This window comes from Theropithecus gelada, chromosome 17, assembly GCF_003255815.1.
Source record: "Theropithecus gelada isolate Dixy chromosome 17, Tgel_1.0, whole genome shotgun sequence".
Lineage (NCBI taxonomy): Eukaryota > Metazoa > Chordata > Mammalia > Primates > Cercopithecidae > Theropithecus > Theropithecus gelada.
The window spans coordinates 16,170,060-16,195,925 of record NC_037685.1 but is presented as its reverse complement, the minus strand read 5'-3'; the positions used below and the strand labels follow the sequence as shown (position 1 = coordinate 16,195,925).

At 38.9% G+C, this 25,866-nt stretch overlaps 1 protein-coding gene across 2 annotated transcripts; it reads left to right on the top strand.

Annotated features, from left to right (window-relative positions):
- The first annotated feature begins 1,818 nt into the window (after positions 1-1,818).
- FBXL3 (F-box and leucine rich repeat protein 3) lies at positions 1,819-24,058 on the top strand. Of its 2 annotated transcripts, none has more exons than XM_025364083.1 (5): positions 1,819-2,190; positions 7,218-7,566; positions 10,327-10,449; positions 13,739-13,910; positions 21,529-24,058. In XM_025364083.1, exons 2-5 carry the CDS (start codon positions 7,219-7,221, stop codon positions 22,170-22,172), a joined length of 1,287 nt encoding a protein of 428 aa, XP_025219868.1. In that variant the 5' UTR covers positions 1,819-2,190; position 7,218; the 3' UTR covers positions 22,173-24,058. The 2 variants fall into 2 exon arrangements, with proteins under 2 accessions (XP_025219868.1, XP_025219870.1); XM_025364085.1 differs by having other exon boundaries at positions 1,822-1,911.
- Positions 24,059-25,866: the final 1,808 nt, after the last annotated feature.

Sequence of the window (25,866 nt, the reverse complement as noted above, 5' to 3'; positions counted from 1 at the left end):
GATAAATGTAAATAAGTACTGACTGATTTAAAACAAAACACGTTTCTTTTTTCAAAAAAAGAAAAGTGAAATAAAATCTTTGCTAATAACAGGGAAGAAAAGGGGTATTCAATAGGTCAAGTGTGCCAAGGTCCTTGTCTTGTTTAGGAGGAGAATAGATCATACTGGTGAAAAAAAAGAACTATGATCGGAATGTGACATAACTAATGTGATACAATATTAACGTAACACAACCCATGCTCATCATGTTTACTGAATTGGTTTAATGTATTTTGCTGATCATTTATACCGTTCACCCAACTTTAAATAAATGGGCCTGTATTTGACTTACTTGTTTTTCTTTGATAATTATCACTGTCTTTCTTAGAACTTCCTATTGTTCCTCATCATCTAGTCACTGAAAGACCTAAAAAAATGTTGTAGTTCAGGTAAATCCACATTCTTATGCTAGTAGAGACTCTGTACAGTTTGATTCAGTGATCTGACAGCTGGCATGCCCTTAAGAAATACCAAACAAACAACACTGGCATTTCCCCACATTGAATTCATTTTATTATAGAAACAGAATCTCACTCTCATCCAGACTGGAGTGCAGTGGTGACATCATAGGTCACTGTAACGTCCTACTCCTGGGCTCCAGCCATCCTCCCGATTCAGCCTCCTGAGTAGTAGCCGGGATTACACCAAGCCTGTCTAAATTTTTTAAATTATTACTCTTTTATTTCTTTGTAGAGACAGTCTGGACATATTGCCCAGGCTGGTCTCCAATTCTTGACCACAAGCAATCCTTCTGTCTTGGCCTCCCAAAATATTGGGATTACAGATATAAGTCTGTACCACTCCTGGCCTCACAATGAACTTCGATGTAACTTTATACATGGCTTCCCCAGCTCAATTTCTTGGGAAAATGGGAAGAACGGAGAGCTCCCTGGGCACCACTGCTTTTCAGTCTTTTACACATGGGTCTGAGTGTTCTAAGACATCTTTGAATGGAAAATTACTTTCTCTCTTTTTTTTGGAGGTGTAGAGAGGAATGGCGCATGATTCAACTTATGATATTGTACCTAAGAATATTTCTAACTTTAAGAAAACCCAGTATCAAAAAATCCAAACTTTAAAATAAGTCAGCTAGGTAGCAGTTACACACAAAGATGCCTTGATTTACAAAAGGATTCACCAGAGGTTTTCTTTTCAGCAGCTTTGTAATCCTTTACTTTCCCCACTGTGTTTCAAAAGCTATTTACAAATTTCAGGACTCTATTTCATAAAGCAAATGTCGTTTTTAAAATGTAATAACTCTAATGATAAAAGTCACTTTACAAATATATTGGGAAATACAAATATTTGAAAAATAAAAATCATCTGCAATCCCAGCGTTAATACTGTCACTATTCTGGTACAATTCCTTGGCATCTTTTAAGCACCACTTATGCACACCGATGCGCGGGTCTTCAGAGACTGTAACCCCTCGGTTTCAGGCATCGGGGCGGCCACCCACGGGCCGCGGTCCCTAGCAGGCTCCGGGGAGACTCCTTCCTTTCTTTTTTCTGCTCCACCTCCCTAAACCTTCCAGTTTCAGCCACAGACAGTCTCTTCCACATAAAGCTAGCTCCAGCCCTCCCACATTCGGTCTCAAAACAACAAAAAAAATCCCCTTCAAGCGGGAGTCACATCTATGGCAGATAAGCAGAGGGCCGTCCCACAGCGGGGAGGCAGGGGAGGCCGCAGCGCGCGCTCCCGCTTGGGCGCGGCCCCACTCCCGCCGGGCTCCGCCCCGCCCCGCCCCCTCCCCGCCCCCTCGGGCCGGGACGCGCCGGTGAAGCGCGCGGCCGCGAGCCCTGGGCGCCATTTTAGACTCACTGTCTGTAGCAGAGGCGCAGGAAGCATACGCGGTGGCAGCCGCTCGCTGAGGTAGTCTGTCGCGGCGCCGGGGGTCCCTGAACAAGGCGCAGACAGCGTGGGACTGGGAAGGAAGGCTTCTCTCTGGGCAGCCAGAGCCGCAAAGGTGGAGCCGCGTTGGCGCCCTCCGCGGGACCAGCGCCTCGGATGCGGGCGAAGCGCGGGGGGCCGCGGCCGCGGGAGCGCGAAGCGGGGGGCCAGGGGCGCCTCATGTGAGAGCCGCGGGACCTGCGGCCGCCGCCGTCCCCGGAGCACGGGGTGGTGTGTGGGGGAAGCCGCCCCCGGCAGCAGGTAACGGCGGAGGGACAGGGCCGAGCCCCGCTGCGACGGCGGGGCCGGGGAGGGACCGCGGACCGTCTGTGGGCTGGCCGAGGGGGCGCGGGGGCCGGGGCGCGCGCTGGCAGCTCCTCAGGAGTGCCGGGCGTGGCGCGGGGCGCGGCACCCAGACCTTGGAGCTTGCTTGGGGGCGTTTCCCTGCCGTGCTTGCTTCCAAACATGTCAACAAGGCGTGGTGCGTGTGCGGCGGCCGCCTGCAGCGTGCCCGCGACGCCGCCGCTCCGGGGCTAGCCGCGGCTCCTGCCTGGCTTTATGACCCTTGGCGCGGGCTGGGGACAGGCACCGTGGAACTTGCACTGTGTGGGGCTCTCCCGGCGTCGGCTACGCCGGTGTTGGGAGCTTGAGCAATGAGGCACTGAAATGTCAAAGTGCCCAGGGTGGGGCGCAGGAGAAATGTCAGGGGAAGCCAATCGGGAGGTGGCGCAGGGAGGAGGGGACGCCCCCGCCGCTTAGCCAGGCGAAAAACTTGGTCAACTTGAGCGGCTGCGCGCCTGCCTTTGGCGTGGGCAGTCCTTTAGGTGGAGTTGCAGACGGGGATCAGGAAGCAGCCGAGTATCTCCAAGCTGAGAGGTGGGAGAGATCATTTTTATTTCGTCGTTGCTAATGTCCAGTTGAGTGACCCAGATGTTTTAATTAGAATCCTCCTTTTCTAACTTGAAAAAAAAGTAACTTAGTTTCTGTTATCTCTGAAATATTTATAAAAGTACCATCAACTATCAGTTTATCTCTATGACCTGTGGACACATTTTCGCCACTGTGTGCTCTCTAACCATTTAGTTGTGAGTTAACCTCTTTATAGTGTTTTATTGTATTTCAGCCGAAGAATGCATAGTAGTTTGATATTAGTGAAAGCAGAACAGAAAGGAACTGTGATGCCAAAATAGGCTTTTTAGAGTTAACTACAAATGGGCATTTAAAATTACTGCATGGCCAGTGTAAAAGTGCCTAATACAATGATGGACACAGCTGGCTGTTCACTTGGCGGTCTTCATTTAAGACAGGGACTCACTTTGTCACCCAGGCTGGAGTGCAATGGCGCGATCTTGGCTCTAGCGATTCTCCCACCCCAAGCTCCCTAGTAACTGAGACTTCAGGCGTGGGCCAGCATGCCCTGCTAATTTTTGTATTTTTTGTAGAGACGGGTTTCATCGTGTTGCCCATGCTGGTCTCGAACTGCAGAGCTCAAGCGATCCGCCTGCCTTCTCCTCCCACAGTGCTGGGATTACAGGCGTGGCCCACGGTGCCCACCTCAAAGTTTATGGAACATAGAGTTAGCTCACTAACTCCTTGTGCTGCTCAGCTAGCCTGTGGTCTTTCCTCAATAGTTTGCTATTTAGCAATTTGTAGTCGTATCAATCCCTCACCAAAAGCTCTGGTAGCCTAAGTTGCATTATTTGGGGCCTAGAAACTTTGCAGGAAATTAAACTGCCAGAGTCCTGAAGAGGCCTAGTTTTGGTGCTCTAGATTTCTAGAATCTAGAAAGTCTCATTGACGTTTTATAGTACAGCTTGGTCCTCCACACTTCTGTTGAAAGATAAGAGGTGTTTTCACTTTGACAAAAATAGGAATTATAGGGTCCATTGATGTAAATTATTTGCAGGCTGGAAGATGCTCTGAGATGTTTAATTTTCTGTATAGCAGAGTTTCATGTGTAAATAGATTTAATAAGATACTATTAAAGTAGTGTAAAGTTTTTCATACATAAAGGAAACCAACTTGGAAAATTGACATGTAAAATTTTTATTAATGTCCACTCCTGTTATTTTCATGCAAAAATGAGGATAGTCCAGAGGCTGTTTTTATTGGAATTTGGCCTTAGATTTTTTTTCCATTGCTTATTGCACTGTAATTGTGACATAAACATATTACATATGACAATTTACAGACTTAATTCAGCTATTTGTAAACTGGTAAGTGCTTAAAATATGCTTTGGTGATCATATAGTGTTTTTATATCTAGATCAAGAGATACTGTCCCTTAGTGTTGCATACTGTTAAAAAAATTTTTGTCAACTTCTTTAACCTGAACTTGGAAAGGTATTTAAGTACATTTTATTTAAAACAGTACTATAATAGACAAAAGAAAGTTTCTATTTTTAGGACCAGCAAGGTATTTATTAGCAAAGATTATTATGTGAATAAGGCTACCTTTTTTTACATGTATATATCCATATACTCTCAAGTAAAATGAATCATTCCGTCTTTAAGTTGTCTAGTTCTGGTTTTAGAAGATTGTTCTCTGGAAACAGGCAATCAGTATTCTATAATAAGGTGTAGAAATCACGAAGACTGTCATTCTTTTTTGAATCTCTGTATCTCAAAATTGTGAGTAGTTTTAGGTGGTCAGAAGAGAAATTATAAGCTCTGGATAGCAAACACTTTGTTCTTTGACCCAAATTTTATATACTAAAATTAAAATAAGCCTTCAGGGTAAGTTAAAGCAGAAAAATGGGTCATAATGACAGTGTTATCTCAACCTCTAGTGAGGGATTATTATTAGGAGAGACAATATTAAAGATTACAATGTAGATTATACACTTTTCTCTAAACTTATAAATAAAATCTATTCTCAGAGTTACACATAATTTCCAGTCTTCCATCAAACTACCTTCTTGCTGTCACCTCTGTCATTCTGTGTTCTTGTTCTCTCCCTGATCAGTGGGGTATGTGTAATATATTTTATTTACATAGTTGGGAATAGGAGCAGTGAAGAATGGGCAGTTGATTGCACATATGCTAAGACGTCTTAGACTGACTTTCATGGCATTAAGGTCAGAGGCCTCTGCCATTCTCTTTTTACTCTCCAGCCCTCAATCCTCTTTCACAAGTTTTTCGAGGTACTGGATGGAGAAAGTCTGCAGAAACATCTCTTTCACAGTAATGCATATGCATATCCTTCATCTCACACAGGAATGAGAAATTCTTTTATGCTGATAGGCCAGAAGAGTGTTGGAACAACAAGCCATCTTTCTGAAAGGTTGTCACCCCAAGTTTGGGTCAAAACCACTACCCTGCCGGAACTGTTCTCTAGAAACAAAAGTATTACAGGCTGTAAACTAAATAACTACCAGTGAGTGGTCTGCAGCCATTTAGTTTAGAGCCTGCTGCACGTTTCCAACAAACAAATCAAAACAAGACCTTTTAAAAAATCCAATTACACAGTAATGCATTGATAGGAAAAGAAATGTGTAAAACATAAAAAGGGAAAAGATGTTTGCAAGAAAAATAATTACCTGTGATCTGCCATCTACTGTTAGTTACTATAATAATTCAGTGAGTCTGCTTCCAGGGTGTGTTTTCTGGTACACAAGCTTGCTTGCTCTCTCTCTCGCTCTTTCTCTCTCTCTCACACACACACTATCTCTCGCTCTCCCCCCCCTTCTCTGTTTTCTGGTACACAAGCTTGCTTGCTCTCTCTCTCCCGCTCTCTCTTTCTCTCTCTCTCTCTCTCTCACATACACACACACACACACACACACACTATCTCTCGCTCTCCCCCCCCTTCTCTTCCTCTCCCTCTCTTGATTTTAAAGCAAAAATAGAGTCGGGTGTGGTGGTGCATGCAGATACTCTGGAGGCTGAGGTGGAAGGATTGCTTGATCTCAGGAGGGCTTGATCTCAGTGAGCCATGATTGTGCCACTGCACTCCAGCCTGGGTGACAGAGCGAGACCCCATCTTGAATGAATGAGTGAACACAATGAATGAATGAACGAATCATTCTCTGCCTTCTGGGTGGTAACCCCGGTTTTTAGCGTGTTGTATACTTTAATGTTGTTAATGCTGGACTGCTTTCCTATACAACAGTCATATCTCCCCTTTGAAAAACCTTAATAATATTGCATTTCTCACAGAAACCCTATGTTTTATTAAACTCATTTTGCAAATTGAAGCACTGGAATATCATTAATTTGCTCAAAGCCACATAGCCAGTGAGAGGTACAGCCAGAATTCAAACCCAAGGAGCTTGGTTCCAGAGCCTATTCTCTTTAACCATAAAACTGTTTTGCCATGAAAAAACTATCTTTCAAAGAAACTAATGGAATGAAAGTGCTAAGAATACATAGAATAAACAAATAGGTATAATTCAGAAACACAACTTGGGGAAAACAGTGCAATAGTAAGTGATGTGTTTGAAGAAGCAGCTACATTCCAAACCAAACAATTCATAGCTGGGGTGGTTTTGCTTATTTTAGGCAGAGTTAGAAATGTCTGGCAGGTAACACATAGCCCAGTGCCTGTCTGTGGTAGGGGGTGGTTTCAGGAAGAAACTGTTCCACCTCAGATCATCAGGCATTAAGAGTCTCATAAGGAGCACACAACCTAGATCCCTCACATGGACAGTTCACAATAAGGTTCGCACTTCTATGAGAATCTAATGTAGCTGCTGATCCGACAGGAGGAGTTCAGGCTGTAAAGCTTGATCACTTCCTGCTATGGGGCCCAGTTCTGGTCCTCGGACCAGAACCACAGGACCCCTGTATAGACTATTAAATGTGGAACATCTGTTGGCTACTTAATTAACATCCTCTCTGGAGGTTCTTGAGACCCTGGTCGGCCTCAAATTCAAGAATGAATATCCTTAGATGACTTTTAAGAAACCTTTACAAAGTATCACTGTAGGTTCCCTTTTATATTCATTTAGTTAAGTTGACCACAACTTTCGAAATATAAATTGTTAGCGTAGTTTCAAAACCATAATAATCTTTCTCCCATGTAGTATATTATACTGTATATTATACTGATAAATGTAAATGTTTAAAAACATATGCCAAAAAAGTATAAAATTTATAAACCATTGTTGGCTTTCATTGGCATTTTTCAAAATAGTTTGTTTTGGTAGTCTTGAATTACTGATCCAGTTTTTCCTGCATATTTGTGTTTGTGTATATAAACACACATCTCAGTGACAGAAGAATGAATTTTGAGTTTATTTCTATTCAAAAGTTGAGTAGGAAAAAAACTGATGCATTTTTCGGAATAGGATGAAACGAGGAGGAAGAGATAGTGACCGTAATTCATCAGAAGAAGGAACTACAGAGAAATCCAAGAAACTGAGGACTACAAATGAGCATTCTCAGACTTGTGATTGGGGTAATCTCCTTCAGGACATTATTCTCCAAGTATTTAAGTATTTGCCTCTTCTTGACCGGGCTCATGCTTCACAAGTTTGCCGCAACTGGAACCAGGTATTTCACATGCCTGACTTGTGGAGATGTTTTGAATTTGAACTGAATCAGCCAGCTACATCTTACTTGAAAGCTACCCATCCAGAGCTGATCAAACAGATTATTAAAAGACATTCAAACCATCTACAATATGTCAGCTTCAAGGTAATATTTTAAATCCTTCTTTTAAAAAATAAGTATTTTTAGTGGCTTTTGTTTCCTAAACCAGTACATCTTCTCATGCCTTTAAAATATTTGCTTTTTCAGGGAAAATGCTTAAAAATTTAGAATTATTGTATACCTTAGAAGCTGTCACAAAATTATTATATTTGATGGAGCTAAATTACTCTGTTAATTATTAATCATTTCTTAAAACAGCAAAAGCAGCCACTAAATAAGCATAAGTCATTGATAAAGCTGTGAATTACATTGAATTACTGTGAACAATTTTGAGGAAAAAGAAATATAAAATAAAAATTGCGCGATTATAATTGAGTAGAACTTAATTGCTATTTCTGTCTAACAGGAACTTAGTGTTACTGATGACTTTTTGAAATGGGATCTTCAAATGAAAAGGAAGCTTAGCAACTTTATGTAGAAGATTTAGATGAATATATTTTAGAGAGAAATAGAAAAAGGTACATGGAAGAATGCCAAAGGGAACTGTTTATTTCTTTTTGTTGCTGGAAGGAAGGTATTGGAAATCATGCAGTGATGAGATAAATGAAGTGAGTGGCTTTTTGAGATATCCAGAATAATTTAAGATATCATAGCTGGATGTGCGCACTTGTAGTCCGATAGTCCCACCTTCTCAGGAGGCTGAGGCGGAAAGATTGCATGAGCCCAGGAGTTTGAGGTTGCGGTGAACTATGATTGTGCGGCTGTACTCCAGCCTTGGTGACAGAGCGAGACCTTGTCTCTGTTTAAAATTAAAAATTACAGTGGTTTGTGTGAGGCTTGTCATGTTTTGTTTGGGTAATGAATAATGAAATATGGGCATGTTTACTGAATCTTTAAACACCAGATTTTGTGGTGATAAATAACTTATTGAAAAAAAACAATGCATGAATACTTGATTTACCTGGATGTAGCAATTGCTGAACAGTCCAGGCTAAACCTAGGCAAAACAATAGTTCTTAACCCAGAGCTTCTGGCCGTAACTAAAATCTTGTCTTCCCTTGAAGAAGGTGATTTCCTCTTAGATGGAGATTACCTGCTTATTCTCCCATGTGTGTCCAAGGAGGAGGAGAGAATTGGTGATGGGAATGGTTGGATATGTTTTCACCTTTTTTCCCAGAAAAACGCACAAAGGCACTTAGGCCACTGATTGCCAGGTTTTACAAATAAAAATGTAAGATGAGTATTTAAATTTGAATTTCAGATAATCAATAATTTTTAGTATAGTTACATCCCGTTTAATGTTTGGGACATCTTTAATACTAAAAAAAAATCTGCTGTTTACCTGAAATTTAATTGGATGTCTAGTATATTATCTTGCGATCCTACCTGGGGGTAAGGGTAGGGGGATCAAACAAAAATTCAGGACTCATCCCCATACCCCCAGGGAAGAAGGCTGAAGAGGTTTCTGTTTGGTTTTAGTTATCTTTGAGTTGTCCAAGAGTGTTCTAATGGTAAATCACATACAAAGATGCGTATAATACATTCCTCTGATAGGTCTTAAAGTCCAGTTCCACCTAGTAGATTTGCTGGGTCATTTTTATTCTTTTACAGCCCTGTGATATAATTCAGGTGTATCTAGTATAACCCTCATAAAATCATTTGTGCAAAAGTTTAACATTTTTATTAGGGTTTTTTTTTTTCCCCCTGAGGAAATAATTTCTGATTTACAAAAAAGAGTCACATCACAGGATTCTTCTGGGCTCTCCTGATAGTCTTCACCAGATTGTAGACCAAGGAGGCTTATAGTTAGAATATTTAGTCTAGAAGAGAGGTTCTCTAACTTTATGTGCATCAAAATCACCTGGAGGGCTTGACCCGCCCCCCCCCAACAGTTTCTGATTCAGATGGTCTGGGTTGGATATCAACATTTGTTCCCATTCAAGTTCCCAGGTGATGTTGATTCTGCTGGTCCAGGGACCACATATTATCTATAAGTAGCTCTGAAACTAATATAATTAGCACATTAGTTTTACCATCCACTCAACATTTTGGGGATAAAGTACTGTGTCTGAATCTGGAAATTAATAATATCCTTTTAACTATTGTTTTAAGGTGCTTCCCAGGAAACAACTAACTTTTTGATGGATGAACTCCTTTTTACATCCTTGAGGGATTTTTTGGCCCTATTATCCTTCCCTTAGGAAATGTCTTTGCAGAAGTATGTGTGAGAATAGCTCTCTCTTATTTAGTTTAGATTTTCATGCCTGACTGGTCCAGTACACTCATTTTACTTCACATTCATCTTTCCATTGATAACATTAATGATGAATCCCAGGTTGTGATACACATGTACATTTTGAGTAAATACTCAGTTTCTAGTGCATACCATAGAGCCTGTATTTACATCTATTATGTGATCCACTACCAAATATATAATTATTTTTTAAAGACTATAAATTGATTTACTCCATTAGTTTATATAGTCACTTTGGAATAAATCAGTGTAAAAGCCAACATTAAATATGTCTCTTATAATGAAAGCTAGGTCTTGTCTTGACAATTGCCCTTCTACTTTTTCAGAGAGACTCAGAAAAGGCTAAAGTTGGAGGTGAGGGTGGAGGGTGGATGATTGAAAGAATGTTCTTTAAGTTATAATGCAATAAACTAGTAATGATACTTCTATGAAATGAATATGTGTACAGAGAAATATAAATATATACATGAGTAATCTTGAAGTCTGGGTATTTGGGGAAAAAAGTAAAAAGACAATATAATGTACATGAGTAATGGTGTTTCTTTTCTAAGGTGGACAGCAGCAAGGAATCAGCTGAAGCAGCTTGTGATATACTATCGCAACTTGTGAATTGCTCTTTAAAAACACTTGGACTTATTTCAACTGCTCGACCAAGCTTTATGGATTTACCAAAGGTATCTGGTCTTCTTGTTTTATTTTCTATTACTGAGAAATCCGGTGAAAGTCTAACCTTTTTTTTTTTTTGTATTGACAGTGTGAGTATAAGGAAAGTAATATATATACATAATGGAAAATCAGTTACTATTTACAATGAAAAGAAATAGTATTTTTTAAGCTTTTTTTTTAAAATCACCGTACTTCTAAATTGGTATGCTTAAAGAAATTTAGACAGGCGTCTATAGGAAGTACTCAAAGAAATTCAGTAAGTAAAACAGAGTCAACCATATTAGAAAAAAAGGGACACATAGATACTCATTTTGGGGCTTCCAGAGCAGATTGGTGAAGTTAGAATCAAAAGTAGAGAGTGCCAGTATTGAGAGCAGGTCTAACTTATAAAATCTTTTGGCAAATGTTCTGTAAAGATTTAATCTTGACCAAGGTTAGTATCAGCACAGTTTAGATTAATTTACAGACTTAAAGACATCCTTTATTTGGGGGAAAAGTTAACATATATTCATATATATATTCTAACGTGATCCTGCACATAATCAGAGATCGTGTCTCTCTCACAACTATTCTCTTAAAATACAAAAATAAGGGTACATTTTTAGAAAGGTGGTAAAGGTGTCTGAGTATGTTAGCTAATGGTTAGTAGGTTAGTCTCCAACAATAATTGATAGTTTTTTCCCCAGAAGACACTGAAAACTAAAATACAGACATCCTTTTAGGTACCTGGTAATATACTGGGATGATTGAGGAGGGAATATAACTGAATTGAATATATAACCCAAGTGGTTGTTTCAGTAGAATGTCTGTACCAAATAAATCACCAGTTGATGTCAAAGTCTTAATTGATTTTGAAATATTTTCATTACATATGTATATTTTGAGATAAAATGTTTTTCTTCATGTATAAAATAAGGGAAATGGGCAGGAGAATCTAATTTTTTTTTTTTTTTTTGAGACTGAGTCTTGCTCTGTTGCCTAGGCTGGAGTGCAGTGGCCAGATCTCAGCTCACTGCAAGCTCCGCCTCCCGGGTTTACGCCATTCTCCTGCCTCAGCCTCCTGAGTAGCTGGGACTACAGGCGCCCGCCACCTCGCCCGGCTAGTTTTTTGTATTTTTTTAGTAGAGACGGGGTTCCACCGTGTTAGCCAGGATGGTCTCGATCTCCTGACCTCGTGATCCGCCCATCTCGGCCTCCCAAAGTGCTGGGATTACAGGCTTGAGCCACCGCGCCTGGCCCTAATTATCTTAATATTTTAAGATCCTAAGTACAGAAGTTAGATCAGCATGGTACTCCGACTTAATGTGTAAAAATCTTCTGAATAGCCTCCTAAATTTTGGATTTGTATCCCTTTTTCAAATTCGGGGTGATTCTAAGTCTCCTCTTCCTGTGAGCAGTCCAGGTGATTCTGATTAAGATGGTTAAGGAAACTCACTCTAAGAATACGGGTTACATGGTATAGCGCCACCTTCAAGCTTCAAATGGGAAATGAAACAATCTGAATTGATTTTTAGTGTACCTACCATAGCTAAAATACAAATGTACCTACTGACTCATATGGTATATTTAAAAATACCATATTAAAAGATATGTTGAACATAATTTTTCTTTTTTTTTTCTTACCATTATGCTTATATCTAGTACTAATTTGGGAACCATGAATGGAGCTAATGGAAAGAATGGTTCTTTCCTTATTAAGTGAGTCTAGGATACTTAATACTGTTTTTCTTTTTTTTTTTTTTTTTCCTTTTATGGCTTTGGTAGAAGATTGAAATAGGGCATTGCAATATTTTGGAAATCTTGAGAGAACTGAAGACAACATAGAAGAAATGTTTTTGACCAGAGCTAAATTGGGGAAATGGAAAAAGACGTCAGTGATGCAGTCATTAGACTGCAAATGCAATATGTTTGTACAAGATATAATTGAGTTTGATATGAAAATATTAGGAGAAAGATGTTAACATTTAAGTAGTTACTTAATCAAAATCTAAGTAGTTAACCAGTTGTTTAATCACAGTAGGGAAAAAGTAAATTAGGGAATTATGACCAAGAAGACAGTGTTTTGGTTGGGTGTGGTGGCTCACAGCTATAATCTGAGCACTTTGGGAAGCCAAGGCAGGAGGTTCCGTTGTGGCCAAGAGTTTGAGATCAGCCTGGGCAGCATAGCAAGACCCATCTCTACCAAAAAAAAAAGTTAGCTGTGCGTGGTGGCTCACACCTGTAGTCCTAGCTACCAGGGAGGATGAAACAGGATTGCTTAAGTTCAGGATTTCAAGGTTGTAATGAGCTAAGGAGGTGCCACTGCATTCCAGCCTGCGTGACAAGAACAATACTCTGTCTCAAAAAAAAAAAAAAAAAAGTAATGTTTCATTATACTTTCTTGGCTCTTAGCCTGCCCTCATCCTTTTTCACTCCTGTAGAGAATTTGTAAACTGGAGCATGAAGTTGGTTTTGTAGAGAGGAATATGTTGGACCATGTATTAGCCTGCCTTTACTCTCCTAGATTCTTTGCCTAATGGTTTCAACTCATATCTTAGCTCCGACTGAGAGCTGCATACTTTGAGAATGCTTTAATTCCTGTTTGCCTACATTGATTCCTTTAGGTCATATTCTGTCCAACAGATACATACGTGTGTATGTGTTTATACACACATATGTACGTACATATATACATATATATGATACATGATGAATGATTTCATTGGTGCTTTTGTGGATCAAAATACATTAAAATAGAAGACTTGAAAATATTGTAGATAACATTTGAAGGAATTTTAAACTTGGAATTTTAAGTATGATTTTGATTGTTTTAGAATCAAAATTTCTATGAGTTTTCATATCTCAAATGAGTCTCAGATTTTAAATAGATTATTATATTAATTTTTAATGATGGTGTTAATAGTTACTGTTTAGTGGGCATACCTATCAAACAGAAAAGAAATGCAGTTTAGTGTTATAAAACACTAGGGTTTCCAGATACGGCAAAGTGAAGTATCTGAGAGAGATTCTCATCCCTGGTTCCAGAATTCCTCTTTTTACTTACCAGTGGTTTCTCCAATTTAGAGACACTTATTCTGAGGCTTGAAATGTTTTTTTCCCCTACACATAAATAGGCTCTTCTCAAAGATAACAGATAGTCACCTCTTTTGCCATACTCCCAATAACAGAGTGAAGGGGTGCCACCCCTAAAACATTTACAAAATATTAATGTCATTGTGACTCAGATAAAGTGTAGTACTAGGAAACCCCTCAATTCTCATTCCTAAAAATTGAAATAATTTTTTTTTTGCTTTTCAGTCTCACTTTATCTCTGCACTGACAGTTGTGTTTGTAAACTCCAAATCCCTGTCTTCGCTTAAGATAGATGATACTCCAGTAGATGATCCATCTCTCAAAGTACTAGTGGCCAACAACAGTGATACACTCAAGCTGTTGAAAATGAGCAGCTGTCCTCATGTCTCTCCAGCAGGTATGTTGTGTTTTTTGCTAGACACATTTTCGTAAAATGCATTGGTATGTTCATCAAATTAGAAAAAACTATGATCATTAACCTTAAAGGTGGATTGATACGACTGCTTCATCTCTTTAAAATATTTTTAATATAGTAATAGAATAGCATAAGTTACTAGCCTAGACACTGGCTTTCAGCTTATTTTCCAATCTTATTTGGTAAATTTATGAATAGCACATGCTAGAAAGTGGACAGGAGAAAAAGAGGAAAGGACAGTATGAGGTCAGCCTGAGGTGTCCCATTAAGTACAGTAGAATTTTTTCTCATTGTAGTTGAGCTAATAGGGTAAGTTTTGAGTCAGAGCAGTCACATAATTGCTTTTCTTCTCACTATGTAGAGGGAAAAGAGTTGTACTAAGTGGTGGCCTTACATTTTGCAAGATGGTGTTTTTCTCTAAGTTGAATTTTGGAGCCAAGAACCCATCAAATGGGAGAAGAGCATTATAAAAGCTCTTTCCAGTTTCTCTTATATAGGATTTTCTGAGCATTACTGAATTATTCAGTTTGAGATTATTTAAATTCCAGGTGGTTTGTATTGAAAAGAGAGTGTAAATCCTACTACTATATTATATATACTGCTATCTGCTGCTTCATTCCTGACTCCTCCCACTATTGACATGTTTGCTGATCCTTTAGCTGTGTTATTTCGGAAACCTGTTCTTTAAGGGATAGTGTCAAATCTTTGATCTTTACAAAACACTTCCAACCGTCTTGCCATCGGTAAAGGTCAGCCTTCTCCCAAGAAATGATTCCATTTTAGATGGAGATTGCTTGCTCATTCTCCCAAGTCTTCTTGCTCATTCTCTTTTCTCCCACAGGAGGCTCCTGGTGATGAGAATGGCTAGGTCTGTGGTTGTATTTTCTTAGCTGTCTCTGCCACTTACAGATTACCACTGAAGCTATTATAAACCAGAAGTTAAGAATAGGCTTTGGCAGTTCTTATATGACCTTTATTACATTTTTTTTTTATTTACTGTATAGCTCTGCTCTCGGAATAAAGTCTGTGCTTCCTGGCTTCATAGTGTACAAGGTCCTTTGTATCTTGATCTCCATCTGTCTCTTGCTGGTCACTCATGTGGAGCTTTTACTTGGGTCCTGTGGAACTACAGATTTTTGTTTGTACCTTTGTTTGTGGTTGCTCATTACACTTTACCCTGTGGAACACTTGCTCAAATGTTTTAACTTCACCTTGCTAACTGCAGCCAGCCCAGGCTTCAGAGTTCAGCTTAGATGTGATCTGTGTTGACCCGCCTGTCAACATAGGAGAAGAAGGGAACTTCTCCTTTCTGGTTGAGATTTCCCACCTGTGTATTTCCAGAACACTCTGAACGTTTTTGCTAACATTTACCACATTGTATGAGTCTTTATGTCTCTGATTTCTCTATAAAACTGAGAGTTCATAGTTCTCTTTATTCTGGTATATCCTGTGTTCATTCATTTTTATTAAATATACACAACAGTTCTGATAGTATAGTATAAGCTTACCTGATACCACTTAATTGTAACTGCCCAATGAGTTCACCTTGCCGGTTGTCCAGACAGAACTGATTTATCAAGATGGGAATTGCAATGGAGAAAGAGTAATTCACACAGAGCCGGCTGTGCAGGAGACTGGAGTTTTGTTATTACTCAAATCAGTCTCCCTGAGCATTTGGGGATCAGAATTGTTAAAGATAATTTGGCAGGTAGGGGCTTGGGAAGTGCTGATTGGTCAGTTTGGAGTTGGAATCATAAAGGGTCAAAGTTAGGTTTTCTTAATGTTTTCTGTTCCTAGGTGCCATGGCAGAACTGGTTGGGCCAGATTACCAGTCTGGATGGTGTCAGCTGATTCATCTAGTACAGGGTTTACAAAATATGTCAAGCACTGTTCTTAGGTTTTACAATAATGATGTTATTGCCAGGAGCAATTTGGGGAGGTTCACATTCTTGGAGCCAGAGGCTTCATGACCCCCACATTGTAGTTTCTAATCTTGCAGCTAGTTTGGAAGTCCTGCAAAGGCATACTGGACCCCACACAAGAAGGAGGGGTCTTTTCATGAAAGGGCTGTTACCAGTTTTGTTTCAGAGTCAAACCATGAACTGAATTCCTTCCCAAAGTTAGCTCAGCCTATTCCCAGGAATGAACAAGGGCAGCTTAAGGGTTAGAAGCAAGATAGGGTCGGTTAGGTCTGATTTCTTTCATGGTCATAATTTTGCAAAGTTGGTTTCATAGTGACCTTTGGACTAGTACTTCAGGAAAGGAAGGGAAGAGAAAGAATACTTTTTAATACTACTGGGCACGTTGGCTCACGTCTGTTAATCCCAGCACTTTGGGAGGCTGAGGCAGGCAGATCACGAGATCAAGAGATCCAGACCGTCCTGGCCAACATGGTGAAACCACATCTCTACTAAAAATACAAAAATTAGCTGGGCGTGGTGGCGTGCGCCCATAGTCCCAGCTACTTGGAAGGCTGAGGCAGGAGAATCATTGAACTCGGGAGGCGGAGGTTGCGGTGAGCCGAGGTTGTATCACTGTACTCCCACCTGGCAACAGAGCAAGACTCTGTCTCAAAAAAAAGAAAGAATACTTGCAATACTTTTTATTTGAAGAGTATAACTGCATAAGATTTCAGCTGAAATTTCATATTTACATATTTTCTATCTATATTTTGCATATGTGGACAGTTTTTCTGAGTTGAAATTAGGGACTGTATTCTACTTTCCTCACTGAACATTTAATCAATTTTTTTCCATTTCGTATAGTTGTTATAATTGTCTGTAACTGGACCTCTAGGGTAGTATGCCTGTTGCTTTCTTAATATTAATTATCAGGTTGAACTAATGAACATTTAGTTACTTAGTTTCCTTGTTGATAAGCCAACGTTGCATTATAGTTCTAAGGCTGGACACTTGTTTTTACCTTTTTTGCTGTGATTAAAAAAAAATTGGATTATAGCAGTTTGCTTGTATTAATTTCTTACTTAGGGTACGTTCTTAAGAAGTAGAAGTCCTAGGACAAAGGGTCTTTGTGTTTTTGTGCTTTTTGCCATGTTGTTTTTTTTTTTCCCCAAATGAGTTGTATGAGTTTACCACCACCAATCACCAGCTTTGTAACAGCTTTATTGGTATATAATTCACAATTCTCATTTAAAATGTACAATTTATTGACTTGTAGTATATTGATAGAGTAGTGCATGCATCCCCACAATTTTAGAACGTTTTTATTATTCTAAAAAGAAACCACATACCTCTTAGCTGTTGCCCCCAAAACCTCTATCCCAGCCATCCGTACGCAACCACTAATCTATTTTCTGTGTCTATAGATTTGTCTGTTCTGGACATTTCATATAAATGGAAATCTACCTTTTGACTTATGAATAATGCTGCTTGTGTGGACATACGATTTAATTTCTCTTTACGTATATACCTAGTGATCATATAGTAACTCCCCATTCGAGGAAATGCCAGGCTGTTTTCCAAAGCTGCTGTGTACCACTTCACATATCCACTAGCAGTGTCTTCTAACACTTACTTGTCTTTTTGATTATAGCCATCCTACGGGGTGTAAACTCATCGTGGTTTTGATTTACATTTTCTTGTTGACTAATGATGTTGAATATCTTTTTTTTTGTTTGAGACAGGGCCTCACTGTCGCCCAAGCTGGAGTGGAGTGGCGTGATCCTGGCTCACTGCAGTCTGGACCTCCTGGGCTCAAGCGATCTTCTCACCTCAGCCTCCCAAGTAGCTGGGACCATAGGCACACGCCATCATGCCCAGCTAATATTTTGTATTTTTTGTAGAGATGGGGTTTTGCCTTGTTGCCTAGGCTAGTCTCGAACTCATGGGCTCAAGTGTCCCTCCCACCTCAGCTTCCCAAGTGCTGGGATTATAGGCGAGAGCCACTGTGCCTGGCCTTGAATATCTTTTCATGTGTTTGTTGGACATTTGTATATCTTCTTTGGAGAAATGTCTATTCAGATTCTTTGCCTATTTTTCTTTTTTTTTGAGACAAAGTCTCCTTGTTGCCCAGGCTGGAGAGTGCGGTGGCGTGGTCTCGGCTCACCACAACCTCCACCTTCCGGGTTCAGGTGATTCTCCTGCCTCAGCCTCCTGAGTAGCTGGGATTACAGGCGCCTGCCACCACATCCGGCTAGTTTTTTATTTTTAGTAGAGACAGAGTTTCACCATGTTGGCCAGGCTGGTGTCGAACTCCTGACATCAGGCGATTGGTCTGCCTCAGCCTCCCAAAGTGCCGGGATTACAGGCGTAAGCCACTGCCCCTGGCCCCTTTGCCTATTTTCTAATTTGGGTTGTCTTAATTTATTGAGTTGTAATAGTGCCCTACTTTTATTTTACTTTTGCCACTGTTATGTTTTTAAATACTTGGAACTATGTATTAGTTTTCTTACTGGTGCATAACTGACAGCTCTACACAAAGCAGCTTAAATCAGCACACATTTATTGGCTGCACTGTTCTGTACATTAGAGCTGTAGGTAGAGCTCAAGTGGCTTCTCTGCTTAGAGTCTTAAAAGGCTGAGAGGAAAATGTCAGGAAGACTGGGCTCTTACTTGGAGGCTCTGCAGAAGAATCCACTTCCACACTCATTCAAGTTATTGGCTGAATGTAGTTCCTTGTGATTGTCAGACTGACATCCAGTTTCCTTATTGGCTGTCAGCAAGAGGCTGTTAGGGGGTCTTTCTGCTCTTAAGAGACTGGTTGTGATTTTTCTTTTTTGGCCCCCTCTAGCTTAGAGCCAGCAATAACACGTTGAGTCCTTTGCATTTTGAATCTCTCTGACTACTTCTGCAAGCAGAGAAAACTGCTTTAAAAGGGGCTCATGTGATTAGACTAGGACCATCCAGATAATCTCTTTTATATGGTCAGCTGAACCATATATCATAATCATGGGCATATCTTATGGAATTCACGGATGCTAGGCATTAGGGTATGGGATCTTGGAGGCCGTTTTGAGCATTATGCCTGCCACAACTGCTTTGTAGTTATTAAATGATACTCCAAAGTTTCTTTTATTTGCATTGTTGGTTACCACTTCCCGTGTGTGTGTGTGTGTGTGTGTGTGTGTATTTTAAATTATTATTACACTTTAAGTTCTGGAGTACATGTGCAGAACGTGCAGGTTTGTTACATAGATATACATGTGCCATGGTGGTTTGCTGCACCCATCAACCTGTCATCTACATTAGGTATTTCTCCTCATACTATCCCTCCCCTAGCCCCCCAACTCCCAACAGGCCCCAATGTGTGATGTTCCCTTCCCTGTGTCCATGTGTTCTCATTGTTCATCTCCCGCTTATGAGTGAGAACATATGGTGGTTGGTTTTCTGTTCTTGTGTTAGTTGGCTGAGAATGTTGGTTTCCAGCTTCATCCATGTCCCTGCAAAGGGCATAATGAACTCATCCTTTTTTATGGCTGCATAGTATTCCATGGTGCATATGTGCCACATTTTCTTTCTTTAGTCTGTCACCGATGGGCATTTGGGTTGGTTCCAAGTCTTTGCTATTGTGAACAGTGCCACAGTAAACATACGTGTGCGTGTGTCTTTATAGTGGAATGATTTGTAATCCTTTGGGTATATACCCAGTAATAGGATTGCTGGGTCAAATGGTATTTTTAGTTCTAGATCCTTGAGGAATTGCCACACTGTCTTCCACAATGGTTGAACTAAGTTACACTCCCAGCAGTGTAATAGCATTCCTATTTCTCCACATCCTCTCCAGCATGTTGTTTGCTGACTTTTTAATGATCGCCATTCTAACTGGCGTAAGATGGTATCAGAACAGAGATGTGCTTAAGGTTACCTTGAGTAATCAGGGTATATTTCAAAGTATATAAAATAGCCAGGCATGGTGGCATGTGCCTGTAATCCCAGCTACTTGGGAGGCTGAGGCAGGAGAACCGCTTAAACCTGGGAGGCGGAGGTTGCAGTGAGCCAAGATCGCACCCCCGTACTCCATCCTGTGTGGCAGAGCGAGACTCCATCTCAAAATAAAAATAAAGTATATACCTACCTGCAGAAAACAGAAACTTTGTGGTTGCTGAATACTGAGACATTACTCTGTTTTCTGGTGACTTATTCTGGCAATTCAGTTCATCTTTTCTGATAATTCTAATGCCTCTCTTTTCCCACTGTTATAAAGCTATGGCTTATTGGTGGCCTCTGTCTTGTCACTTCTTAAGCAGTAGTTAAGTGCATGGACATAAGAGTTACTTAGCCTGTGTTTGTATTGCAGCTTTGCTATTTTTAGCTAGCTGTCTCCACTTCAAAATAGAAATAATACTTTTCCAGATTTTTAAAATTATTTGTGGCATAACCTCTAGTACCTGGCATATCATACTTGTAACAATAGTAGATGAAAATACGATGTATGTTTTGTTCCTGTCCTTGTTTCTAAACATAAGGAAGAAATGGATTGAGTGGGTTACTTACCAGGTATTATAAGGTGCCTCTTTGGGGTAGAATTCTTATACTAGGCCGGGCACAGTGGCTCACGTCTGTAATCCCAGCACTTTGGGAGGCCAGGGCAGGTGGATCACTTGAGATCAGGAGTTCAATACTATCCTGGCCAACATGGTGAAACCCTGTCTCCACCAAAAATACAAAAATTAGCCAGGCATGGTGGCACACGCTTGTGGTCCCAGCTACTCAGGAGCCTGAGGCAGGAGAATCACTTGAACCCGGGAGGCAGAGGCTGCAGTGAGCTGAGATCACACCACTGCACTCCAGCCTGGGCTACAGAGTAAGACTGACTCAAAAAACAAAAAAAAACAAAAAAAAACCAGAACTCTTATAGAGAGATCAAATATTGACCTTTAAAATGTCATCTATTGCTAGGATAATAGTTTTGGTAAGTTATAAAGCATAGCACCCTAAGTATAGGGAATCATCTAAGGGAGCTGCTTTCTGGGTGTGTTAGAGCTTCAAAACTCATAATGTATATTTCCATTAATGTGAATTGAGTAGTTACTTTGACATGCTTATTTAGTGATATCTTGGTATTTTTTCTTATAAATTTGATAAGCTGCCTGTACACTATTAGCAATGAGACTGTTGATCATTTGATAGAAATCTTTAGTTTGTAAATATTTTATTTCATTACCTAATTCATAGTTTTATGTGGTTCTATCTTACTCTGTTTGTATTAGGATTAGGTTTTGAACTTCAAAAAATGTCCTTTGGCTTCTGTTGCAGTGATCATGTAATTACCTAACCTATAAGTTTAGTGTTAGTAATAATTTTTTTAAAATATGGCACTGTCTGTGCATTACTGGAATGCCCTAACCTTAGTGATGGTGTATTTTTTTAATGACAGAGTTAATTAATTGAGTTTTATTTCTTTTTCATAGATGGGATTTAGAATTGGTTTCATTTTCTTATAGACAAAATTAGTAATAGATTTTAAATGTGTGTGACTTCCCTTCCAATTCAGCTATACAGATTTTAAGTTACATAGTTTTGTGGTAAGGGAACTGTGACAGACATCTGTGGGACATGTACTTGATTGAATTTTTGAACAGATAAACTTTTACAAAAACTTGCAAATAATTTTTTTTTGTTTTTGTTTTTTTTCTTTCAAGGTATCCTTTGTGTGGCTGATCAGTGTCATGGCTTGAGAGAACTAGCCCTGAACTACCACTTATTGAGTGATGAGTTGTTACTTGCTTTGTCTTCTGAAAAACATGTTCGATTAGAACATTTGCGCATTGATGTAGTCAGTGAGAATCCTGGACAGACACACTTCCATACTATTCAGAAGAGCAGCTGGGATGCCTTCATCAGACATTCACCCAAAGTGAACTTAGTGATGTATTTTTTTTTATATGAAGAAGAATTTGACCCATTCTTTCGCTATGAAATACCTGCCACCCATCTGTATTTTGGGAGATCAGTAAGCAAAGATGTGCTTGGCCGTGTGGGAATGACATGCCCTAGACTAGTTGAACTAGTAGTGTGTGCAAATGGATTACGGCCACTTGACGAAGAGTTAATTCGCATTGCAGAACGTTGCAAAAATTTGTCAGCTATTGGACTAGGGGAATGTGAAGTCTCATGTAGTGCCTTTGTTGAGTTTGTGAAGATGTGTGGTGGCCGCCTATCTCAATTATCCATTATGGAAGAAGTACTAATTCCTGACCAAAAGTATAGTTTGGAGCAGATTCACTGGGAAGTGTCCAAGCATCTTGGTAGGGTGTGGTTTCCCGACATGATGCCCACTTGGTAAAAACCGCATGATGTAGGGCATGATGAATAGCACCTTAACTTCAAGCAAATGTATTATAATAAAAGTTTTATTTGCTGTAGTTCTGATATAATTCTACTATTTTGTGGCACAGAAATTTGATATCTTCAGTCAGTATATGTAAAGATTGTTTATTGGAAGACCCATGAATGAGTTTTGGTCAGAAAACTCCATTTGTTTCCTTAGGGTAATAGCAATCATATCTCCGAATTTTTTTAAATGTGGTTCAGATGTAAAAGTAATAACCAGTTATACATGTTAAACAGTTTACAGTCTAAAGGAAACAAAACCTGTATGTTATAATATCCAAGAAGTACTAATAGGTTTTCTGAAATGTTATATTCTCTATGCATTTAAAAAAAATGTAAACTTGACATTTTAGGGTCTTCAGTTATACATACACCTGTTATAAGGTGTTTAATATAGCTCAGGAAAGTGAGCATTTTGTGAGAAAAATGAATTTATTGTATCTAATGAGAAAGATTGGATGAATGTTCTCAAATGTTACAAAGCTGTTAAAAAGGTATATATAAGTAATCGGAACACTTAGAAAACTGATAAATGTCACACAGTGGTATTATAGAAGGATAATACAGAGCCAAGATCAAATTAAAAGACAATAAATGGAACAGAAGGGAGGCAATGTTTAGCTTTGTATAAACTTTTAGGTTTGCTCTGTAATCTGCTAAACCATATACATTCTTTTGTGATATGTTACCATGTATGTGGCACTTGAGGCACTGTATGTAAAGTAAGGAATGCTTTACTAGTTCTCCTTTGTTTTATCTTTGTTTAAACTAGCTTTGAAGTATTAAACAATAATTGAAATGAAAAGCTTATCTATTTTAAAAAGCCAAATTTAAATAAATATAGAACTTTAAAATGTTTATCAGTTGTTTCCATGAAAGAATATTAGTTTCCAGTAAATTTTAGTGATGGCTCACTCATTTTTCCGTTTTGGAATTACATAGTTATATAAGTAGAATTTTTGAAACTCATAAAGGGAGCACCATTGTACAGTCTAGCATAAAAAGCAAATTTTAAAGAGGATATATTTAAGTTCATAATCATTTTTCAGTAAATATTGCTCAGTGAACTGGAAAACTTTAATAGAAAAATGTCTGCAGTTTTGTGATTGTTAATTTGGTTAAACTGATATTTTATATTATTTAAGTTAGGTAACATTTTATATTACTTTCATATGAATAAAGGTAATCCATGCATTGTAGAGCCTAAAAATGTTGCGTTTTTTTAGATGATATAAACTTTGATTCTGGGCACTAGTGCTAGTAGATATTACTGCCCTTCTGAGGGAAATCAGAAGTGATTTACCCCCAATGGAATACATTAATTCTCGAAGTGGCTCCTTTCAGTAGTGTGACTTTTAGAAAATATCTCAGTAGTTAAGGAAGCTAACAGTCTTAGATCTTTTAAAATGGATGACCTTCTTAAGAATAAAGCAAAAGGTGATTTTCTACATAATTTATGCTTTCCAAAAGTGATATGCTCTCCTGCAGCAACATATAAGTGAGAAGAAAAAAGGCTTATCTAGATTCGAAAATTAAAAGCAATTATAGTAATATTTCCCCTCCTCCTAAATAGTAAAAAGCTCTGATTGTACAAGAATTACCTGTGCTAGTCAAGTTTTTTTTCCTTGAACAACTTTGGAAAAATGGATTTGACAGTACATAATCAGTTCTAACCAAAGCTTGTATTTGGAAATTTACTTTTTGTACAAATTGAATTATATAATGCTTAAAATACTTTAATTCACTTTATAAGCAAAATGCATAGTACTTAATTTGTTTATACTGTAAAGTATATGTTAAATGCTTTTATCACTTTGAGAATAAAAAGTTACTAATGCTGTTGTATTTTACTTTTTAAAAACTACACATATTTGACTTTAAACTTAAAAATGTTTCAAATCCATATTTGATGGATATAATATTTAATATTAAACAATGTTTATGATAGACTTGCTGTTTTGAAGATACGAGGTTAGGCTCATGGAACCTATTCTTGAAATAAAGTCTGATGCCTAAAGAAATAGGAAATTTAAAACCTACCATGAAATACAAATTTTTAAATGTTTATACAGAAAATAAGGAATGGATTATTTCTGCATTCAGAATGAGAACTTATAAAACACATTATTTAGACAAAGAATTAGTCTTTAAGGGTCCTAGAACCCAACCAGTCTTTTTAGAGATAAATGTCTTTATATAAATTAGAATAGTTTTCAACTACTGAAATTATTTTCATTGTCTTACTGGCTTTCAATTTGGTAATTTACCATATCAGAAAAAATAGGTATGATTGAAGATTAAGTCAATTCAGTGCATTTAAAGAACCTTTTTGTATTTTTGGGAAAGTTTAGGCTGAAAGGAAGGAGTTTGTGTGAAGAAGGTTCAAGCCTCCACTATGTCCTTTAACACACTATAGTTAATTTCTACCCCACACATAGATGATAATCTTTTCACAGACTCCAACCCCAGTTTGTGGGGCTGGTTTTAATTTTTACCAGGCAGGAAAATTCCAGCTGCTTGCTGACACCCAACTTTAAAAAGGGCACAAAGCCTTTTACTCCAAAAGTGAAATAAGAGCTTATCCTTAGAATAATCAGTCCAATAAAAGGATAAATAATCCTAACTTGTTTTAAATAGGAGAGAAAATTTTGAAAGGAAGGTTTGAAGAGCAGGAAACTACTTGGATGATAAAGGGTAAATAATGACGAGGATGCTAGAAACACTGGCCAGCCTGTTTGTGAACAGGGAAAAAGCATGTGTGTAGTTTTGGAACATCACTCTTTGTATAGCCTGCCAACAATTTATTTAAAACAAATCTTACAGGAACTGTAATCCCAGGTAATTCAGTAAGTGCCACCACAGCAGACCATAAAACTGGATAAGACTTCCTAAGACCTGATTTTTTTCTTGAATTTTTAAGGAGCCGCCAATATCGAGGGTTCCAAATAAAGTTTAGTAGATTTTTTCACCGTCCGTTTTCCTCTACCTGCAACAATATATTAGATGACACTTTGTGGGTATACTTACCTAATTTTGAGCCAGATTAGTGAGAGGATATACTCACTGTAAAGCCCCAGTCAGACAAAAAATACATAAATTTTAACATCTACAACATTTTTTTGAGACAGTCTCACTCTTTTGCCAGGCTGGAGTGCAGTGGTACGATCCCGGCTCGTTGCAACCTCCACCTCCTGGATTCAAGTGATTCTCCTGCCTTAGCCTCCCAAGTAGATGGGACTACAGGCATGCGCCATCACGACCAGCTAATATTTGTATTTTTAGTAGAGACGAGGTTTCACCATGTTGGCCAGGCTGTTCTCAAATTCCTGACCTCAAGTGATCTGTCCACCTTGGCCTCCCAAAGTGTTAGGATTACAGGCGTGAGCCACCGTGCCCAGCCTACAACAGCAAAATAGAAACTGCATTTAAGTTGTACTTAAGTTATAATTAAAGTAAATCACATTACATCATATTGTTCAAAGGGCAGCAAAACTTAATTGGCAGATTTCTGCGTGGCTGTGTTTTGGTTTCTCAACTACTATTTTGAAAGCATGTTCTTGAATCATCTTTATCTGAAAGCTCTACATCTTGTAAGTAGAGTTGACAGGTTTAATTCTTAAGAAATACTTTTGTAAATGTTAATGCTG

Coding starts and splice junctions, on each gene's coding strand:
- FBXL3 (XM_025364083.1), top strand. CDS start 7,219: ATGAAACGAGGAGGAAGAGATAGTGACCGTAATTCATCAGAAGAAGGA. Junction 7,567..10,326: donor TACAATATGTCAGCTTCAAG/GTAATATTTTAA, acceptor TTCTTTTCTAAG/GTGGACAGCAGCAAGGAATC. Junction 10,450..13,738: donor GCTTTATGGATTTACCAAAG/GTATCTGGTCTT, acceptor TTTGCTTTTCAG/TCTCACTTTATCTCTGCACT.